The 8,003-nt window shown below is 42.3% G+C and overlaps 2 protein-coding genes across 3 annotated transcripts in view; one reads left to right on the top strand and one right to left on the bottom strand.

The window, feature by feature from the left end:
• The first annotated feature begins 1,214 nt into the window (after positions 1–1,214).
• Positions 1,215–2,599, top strand: LOC139043324 (uncharacterized). Of its 2 annotated transcripts, none has more exons than XM_070503552.1 (2): positions 1,215–1,969; positions 2,321–2,599. In XM_070503552.1, exon 1 carries the CDS (start codon positions 1,272–1,274, stop codon positions 1,938–1,940), a length of 669 nt encoding a protein of 222 aa, XP_070359653.1. In that variant the 5' UTR covers positions 1,215–1,271; the 3' UTR covers positions 1,941–1,969; positions 2,321–2,599. The 2 variants fall into 2 exon arrangements, with proteins under 2 accessions (XP_070359653.1, XP_070359654.1); XM_070503553.1 differs by having other exon boundaries at positions 1,227–1,969; positions 2,433–2,599.
• The window catches only part of LOC139043326 (transcriptional regulatory protein AlgP-like), a 40,017-nt gene continuing 33,763 nt past the window's right edge, over positions 1,750–8,003 (bottom strand). The window contains exon 2 of the mRNA XM_070503556.1: positions 1,750–1,884. The gene's annotated coding sequence lies outside the window, so the exon portion shown is untranslated. The remainder of the gene's footprint in view (positions 1,885–8,003) is intronic.

Raw genomic sequence — 8,003 nt, 5'->3', positions numbered from 1 at the left:
AATAAAGGTTTATTGTACTTGGGCCAATTAACACAAGTTCAGAAACCAAAGCGACAATCTTTACACAATTACGGATCCATAATCTAAGAACCAAAGCGTATTTTTTTTTCTTGAGGGGAAAAAAAACATCTATCTACTGCTTGTTAATGCAGAAAAATAGGCATAAGAGGTATCAGAGGCTCATTCCCAAACTCTACACGCTAGCTAAAGTGCTCTAGAAACGTATACCATCCTAACAGTTACTCAAAGGCACCTTTTTGCCAGCTACGAATGGAATTCTGATCCCTGCTCCCTGTAATTTTCTTTACTTTGCCACTAGGCGCCAAGGATACATCTCACAGTAGAAAAATTACTTAATTCACTAGGGATGAAAAGTCAAACGTCAAACTGCCTGAAAAGCAAGCCAGCCAGCTGTGTAAAAGTGGTATACATCTGATATGAACAACCCATATTTTTAGACACTATCAGGACGCAAATCAGAAGCACAAGAGAGGGGCCGGCCCAGGGCCGAGGGGTTAAGTTCCTGCGCTCCGCTTCGGCGGTTCTGGGTTTCGCCGGTTCATAATCCTGGGTGCGGGAACACGGCACCGCTCATCAAGCCACGCTGAGGCGGCGTCCCACACGCCACACCTAGAAGGACCCACAACTGAAAATACACAACTGTGTACTGGGGGGCTTTGGGAGAAAAAGGAAAAATACAATCTTTAAAAGAAAAAAAAAGCACAAGAGAAAAACAGCCTCCAAACGCACTTGATTGCTAAGAGGTGGCCTGCCAGGCACAGCTTCCCTTGCAATAAATCTTACTTCCCATCAACCCACGTTAACCAGCTTCCCATCCCTCGTGGAAGAAATAAATAGGCTCTAATTACTTTTGCTCGAAATTTGCCCAGAAAGTGGAGAAACGTTTGAGGTCTGCCTTCCCACCCACTAAAGCCAGACTTCACAAAAAGCAACGCACACGAGTCCTCCAGGAGGAAAACCCTGCGTTAGTATCCCCCGCCTCGAGGTAGACCCAAGGATATCAGCGCACAGAAAGAACGGAAATGCCAGGCAAGCCCTCCCACTCACCCCCAAAAAACGGACTGACCCCAGGGGCTGCCGAAAAAAACATTCCGCAAGGCCGGGGTACTTCCCGTCTCCAGCAGCCGAAACGCCACTGAGCTGTCCCAGGATCTCGCATCCTCCCGCCTGCTCGCCCGCCCCTCCCCCGCTTCCCACCCCCCACCCCCACCGCTGCCCCACGCAGTTTCCAGGCCCCAAGATTAGGAGGAATGACCGGGATACCAACACCCGCCTCCGGCTTGGGAGTCTCAATCCCACCAGCTCCGGAGAAGCAACAGAGGAGGGCGGCTGAGCCGCGGCGGCCCAGGAGGCTGGAGGGAGCGCCCCCCACGCCACCCCCACCCCGGCCTGAGTCTAGCGCCGAAGCCTTCTCCCCAAAGGGAAAAGGATGCCTCTCGCCGCCAAGCAACGCGCCAGCCTCAGCCCTCACGCCAGCGCTTCCCGACGCAGAGGGCGCGGAGGCCCAGCCGCCAGGACCCGGGAGACGGGCTTGTTTTACCTCAGGGGTTCAGCAGTCACGGTTTCGCTTCAATGCCTACTTGGCTTCAGCGAGCGGAGGGCACCACTCTGCGCTCCCGGCGCCCGGTTACCACAGAAATGCACCGGCCTCGTCGTCGTCGTCACCGCAGCTGCTGCTGGATCCTCCCCACAGCTCGAAGGCCGCTGCCGCCGCCACCGCCGCAGGAGCCGCGGAAACAAAGCGCCGCCGTCGCCGCCGCCGTTCTGTGGGGCCGAGGCTCAGGCAGGAGAGGTGGCGCGGCCTCCCTCTGCCGCGTCCCGTCGTCCACCGGCTCCCTCCGCCGCGGCGCAGGCGCTTATTGGCTGCGAAGACACACCTTCGTTGGGGGCCTGTTGCTAAGGCGGTCTACGTCGTTTGATCCCGTCTACCTTGTCGTGGGGGGTCCAGGTCAGTCCCATTGACCTGAAAGTGCTAGTGTCGTATTTTGACTTTATTCGGAAAGTGCTTTTTGACCCGTCTTCTTTTCTTGCACTTATTGACAAAACAATATTTTACTATAGAATAACACTATATATGAATACTATAATATTAGTATATCACTATACTAAGCCTTTATCTGGGTTATCTCATGTAATCCTTATGCCCTTTGAGGCAGATAAACACTTGTTAGCTACATTTTCCAGATGAGGAAACCAAGACACAAAGTCCCACGGTCATGGAACTGAAATTCAGATCAGACACTGCCCTCTTAATCACTACTCTATATGGCCATATTGTATATTTTTTCTTATATTCCAGGTTATCGAGTTCTTTGCTTTCCTAGATGTTTTATATATAATAGTCAGCATGCCACAATGCTTAAAAACATAAACCCGCGGCCGAGTGGTTAAGTTCCCGCGCTCCACTGCAGGTGGCCCAGTGTTTCGTCGGTTGGAGTCCTGGGCGCGGACATGGCATGCTCATCAAACCACGCTGAGGCGGTGTCCCACATGCCACAACTGGAAGGACCCACAACGAAGAATATAATACAAATATGTACCAGGGTCTTTGGGGAGAAAAAGGAAAAAGAAAATCTTTAAAAAAAAAAAAAAATAAACATAGTCACAGACATACCTCGTGTTATTGCGCTTCATTTTATTGCTCTTCTCACACATTGCACTTTTTACAAATTGAAGGTCTGTGGCCTTGAGCAAGTCTGTTGGTGCCATTTTTCCAAGAGCATTTGCTTACTTCATGTCTGTGCACCACATTTTGGAAATTCTCGCAAAATTTCAAATGTTTTCATTATTACTATATTTGTTATCATGATCTGTGATCAGTGGTCTTTGAGATTACTACTATAATTGTTTTAGGGCACCACAAACCTCACCTACATAAGACAGCAAACTGAATAGATGTGTGTTCGGACAGCAATTTCCCTTCTCTCTCCCACTCCTCTGGCCTCCCTATTCCCTGAGACACAATATTAACATTAGGCCAATTAATAACCCTACAATGGCCTATGGGTGTTCCAAGTGAAAGGAAGAGTCGCATGTCTCTCACTTTAAATCAAAACCTAGAAATGATTAAGCTTAGTGAGGAAGACATATCAAAAGCCAAGACAGGCTGAAAGCTAGGCCTCTTATGCCAAACAATTAGCCAAGCTGTGAATGCAAACGAAAAGTTCTTGAAGGAAATTAAAAGTGCTACTTCAGCGAACACGCAAATAAAAAAGCGAAAGAGCCTTATTGCTGATATGGAGAAAGTTTTAGTAGTCTGGATAGAAGATCAAACCAGCCACAACATCCCCTATACCCAAAGCCTAATGCGGAGCAAGGTCCTAACTCTTCAATCCTCCAAAGGCTGAGAGAAGTGAGCAAGCTGCAGAAGAAAAGTTTGAAGCTAGCAGAGGTTGGTCCATGACTTGCAAGGAAAGAAACCATCTCCATAACAAGAAAGTGCAAGGTGAAGCAGCAAGTGCTGACATAGAAGCTGCAGCAAGTTCTCCAGAAGATCTAACCAGGATAAAGATGACGGTGGCCACACTAAACAACAGATATTCAATGTAGACAAAACAGCCTTATATTAGAAGAAGATGCCATCTAGGACTTTCATAACTGGCGAGGAAAAGTCAATGCCTTGCTTCAAAGCTTCAAAGGACAGGCTGACTCTCTCATTAGGGGCTAATGTACCTGGTAACTTCAAGTTAAAGCCAATGCTCATGTACCATTCTGAAAATCCTAGGACCCTTAAGAATTATGCTAAAGGTACTCTGTCTAAGCTCTATAAATCAAACAACAAAGCCTGGATGACAGCACATCTATTTACAACATGGTTGAGTCAATATTTCAAGCCCACCATTGAGACCTACTTCTCAGAACAAAAGATTCCTTTCAAAATATTACTGCTTATTGACAATGCACCTGGTCACCCAAGAGCTCTGATGGAGACTGCAACGAGATTAATATTGTGTTCGTGCCTCCTCACACAACATCCATTCTGCAGCCCATGGACCAAGGAGTAACTTCAACTTTCAAGTCTTATTATTGAAGAAATACATTTTGTAATGCTATAGCTGCCACAGTTAGTGACTCCACTGATGGACCAGGGCAAAGTAAATTGCAAACCTTCTGGAAAGGATTCACCATTCCAGATGCCACTAAGAATATTTGTGATTCATGGGAACAGGTCAAAATAGCAACATTAACAGGAGTTTAGAAGAAGTTGATTCCAAACCTCATGGGTGACTTTGAGGGGTTCAAGACTTCAGCGGAGGAAGTTAACGGCAGATGTGGTGGAAACAGCAAGAGAACTAGAATTGGAAGTGGAACGTGAGGATGTGACTATATTGCTCCAATCACATGATTAAACTTTCACAGATGAGGAGTTGCTTCTTGTGGATGAGCAAAGAAGGTGGTTTTTTGAGATGGAATCTACTCCTGGAGAAGATGCTGTGAAGATTATTGAAATGACAACAAAGAATTTAGGATATTACATAAACTTAGTCAATAAAGCAGTAGCAGGGTTTGAGAGGATTGATTCCAATTTCGAAAGAAGTTCTGTGGGTAAAATGCTATCAAACAGCATCACATGCTGCAGAGAAATCATTCATGAAAGAAAGAATCAATCAATGTGGCAAACTTCACTGTTGTCTTATTTTAAGAAGTTGCCACAGCCACCCCAACCTTCAGCAATAACCACCCTGATCAGTCAGCAGCCATCAGCATTGAGGCAAGACCCTCCACCAGCAAAAAGATTATGACTTACAGAAGGCTCAGATGATGGTTAGCATTTTTTAGCGATAAAGTATTTTTAATTAAGGCATGTATATATTTTCAGACATAATGCCACTTAATATTAATAGACTTAATAGGCTATAGCATAGTGTCAACATAACTTTTATATGTCCTGGGAAACCAAAAAGTTCCTGTGACTGGCTTTATTGTGCTATTTGCTTTCTTGTGGTGGTCTGGAACCAAACCCACAATATCCCCAATGTATGCCTCTGTGCGTGTGTGTGTGTGTGTGTGTGTAACATAAGACCAACTTGAGATCTGCATACAATTCTTTCAATATTGAATAAATCCAAAACTGCCACTTGGAATACACATACACATCGACCTTTTCCCCAGTCTGATATGATCTTTAGCTCACAGACCAACCAATCTAGGTCTATTTTCTCCTCATTACAGAGGTTTGGCTGGATGAGCTCTAAAAGCCTCTCCAACTTTCATGTTCTATAATTTAACTGTCGATTGGTAATCTCTGCAAATCACAAATCAGTTCTCTAAATCGGATGGCTTCAAATTTTATTTCCAATTTTATTCCGCCATACATGTTTTAGTCCATTCCATTTACTTTTCTTGAAATTTGCAAGACCTCCTGTTGTGTTTAGGTGACAGGGTTGCTGCTTTCTACTGGAATAGCAAGTGATGAGCCTTTCTTGAATGGAACACTTTGATAATCTGATAGACTCAGGCAACTTTTTAACCAAGAGAAGCTTTTACACATTTCAAGTCCTCTGTCAAGTATTCAAGTACCATTGCCAAATATACAAACTAGCCTTCTGTATCTGGTATACTGATTTTATTCTTGTCTTCCATACATTAAATGTCACTTAAACATACAATTTGCAGAAGTTATATTTTCCTCCTTGGGAAATGCAATAAATTTGACAGGAGAGCCACTCCATTACATGACAGCACATGGCTTTTAAACTAGTTCTTGCTGACAAGACTCCTTAACACTAAACAGCATTAAATGACAAATTCCACAAATAGAGAACTATCTTAATAACAAAATGATAATCACAGAATTTTTAAGATTTGTGAATCATAAGAAAGACAAGTCCAATAAAGGATGACTAACAAAGTTTTACTGATAGATTATTGTACATACATCACTTTTAGTAGATGATTCTCAACGAGTTTCCTTCAGCTATATTTTAGAAAAAGTTCACTGGCCCATATCTCTTTCATATTTTTCATCAAATTGCCACAGAAATCAACATAAAACCCTTTCTTGGACTCTCGACCATAAATGTGTAATTTGTGAATCTGCTTTGGAAGAAAGACAAAGTAAATTACCATTAAAAGAGCAAATTGGAGGAGAAAATAGATGCTCTCATAATTTGTAATAAATACCATCACAAATTGTGACTATTTTATGTCAGAATCATAACGCTTTGGCAATATCTATGAAATTTTTAAATGTGTATATCCTTTAATACAGAAATTTAACTTCTAGGAATTTATCCAACAGATATATGTGAAAAATGAGATGTTCACAAGACTATTCACTGCAGCATTGTTTGTAACATCAAAGCTTTGTAAATAACATAGATATTCCTCAATAGGAGACCGGTTAAGCGAATTGTGCTATGCATACAACAGAATACCACATAGCACCTTAATATAAAAATTTTTCAAAAATCATTTGCATTTCCATGCACTAACAATGATCAATCCAAAAAAAATTTTTAAACAAATCTCATTTACTATAGCAACAGCAAGGATAAAATACTAAGGAATAAACTGAACCAAGGAGGCAAAAGATTTGTACACTGAAATCTAGAAACTATTCCTAAAAGAAAATACAAATGAATGGAAAGACGCACCGTGCTCACGGACTGGAAGACTTAGTGTTGTTAAATGGCCACACCAGCCAAAGGAACCTACAAATTCAATGAAATCCCTATCAAAGGCCCAACATCATTATTTGCAGAAATAGAAAAAAAATCCTAAAATTCACATGGAAGCTCAAGGGACCCTGAATAGCCAATACAATCTTACAAAAAAAGAGCAAAGGTGAAGACTACACATTTCTTGGTTTCAAAAAATACTACAAAGCAACAGTAATCAAGATGATGTGGCATTGGCATGAAGACAGATATATAAACCAATGGAACAGAAAAGAAAGCCCAGAAATAAACCTTTGCATATATGGCCAAATAATTTTCAACAAGGATGCCAAGACTACACAATGGGGAAAAGACAGTCTGTTCAACAAATGGTGTGAGGAAAATTGGATATCCACTTGCAAATAGTGAAGTTGGACCCTCAACTTACACCATATACAAATATTACCTCAAAATGGATTAAAGACCTAAACCTATAAAATTCCTAGAAGAAAACATAGGGGGAAAGATTCAGGACATTAGATTTGACAATGGTTTCTTGGATATGACACCAAAAGCACAGGCAACAAAAGCAAAATAGACAAATGAGACTACAGTCGTGTGCCACATAACAACGTTTCAGTTAACAATGGACCACATGTACAACAGTGGTCCCATAAGATTAATACCATACAGCCTAGGTGTGTAGTAGGCTATACCATCTAGGTTTGTGTAAGTACACTCTATGATCTTTGCACAACTCGGAAACCACCACATGATGCAGTTCTCAGATTTCCCCATCTTTAAGCAATGCATGACTGTATATCAAGCTTAAAAACTTCTGCACATCAAAGGAAACTATCAACAGAATGCAAAGACAACCTATTGGGGCCGGCCCCCTGGCTGAGTGGTTAAGTTTGTGGGCTCTACTTCCATAGCCCAGGGTTCCGCCAGTTCGGATCCTGGGCACAGGCATGGCACCACTCATCAGGCCATGCTGAGGTAGCATCCCACACAGCACAACGAGAGGCACTCACAACTAGAATATGCAACTATGTAGTGGGGGTCTTTGGGAAGAAAAAAAAAAGAAGATTGGCAACAGTTGTTAGCTCAGTTGCCAATCTTTAAAAAAAAAAAAGACAACCTACGGAATAGGAGAAAATACTTGCAAATCATATATTGATAAGGGGTTAATATCCAGAATATATAAGGCACTTGTACAATTTAACACCAAAAAACAAATAACTCCATTAAAAACATTGGTTAAGGACTTGAATAGACAATTCCCCAAAGAAGATATACAAATGGCCAACAAACATATGAAAAGATGCTCAGCATCACAAACCATAAGAGAAATTCAAATCAAAACAACAATGAGATATTACC

Source organism: Equus asinus, unplaced genomic scaffold (assembly GCF_041296235.1).
Source record: "Equus asinus isolate D_3611 breed Donkey unplaced genomic scaffold, EquAss-T2T_v2 contig_2, whole genome shotgun sequence".
Classification (NCBI taxonomy): Eukaryota; Metazoa; Chordata; class Mammalia; order Perissodactyla; family Equidae; genus Equus; species Equus asinus.
This window is presented reverse-complemented; position numbering and strand designations above follow the sequence as displayed.

Coding starts and splice junctions, on each gene's coding strand:
- LOC139043324 (XM_070503552.1), top strand. CDS start 1,272: ATGACCGGGATACCAACACCCGCCTCCGGCTTGGGAGTCTCAATCCCA.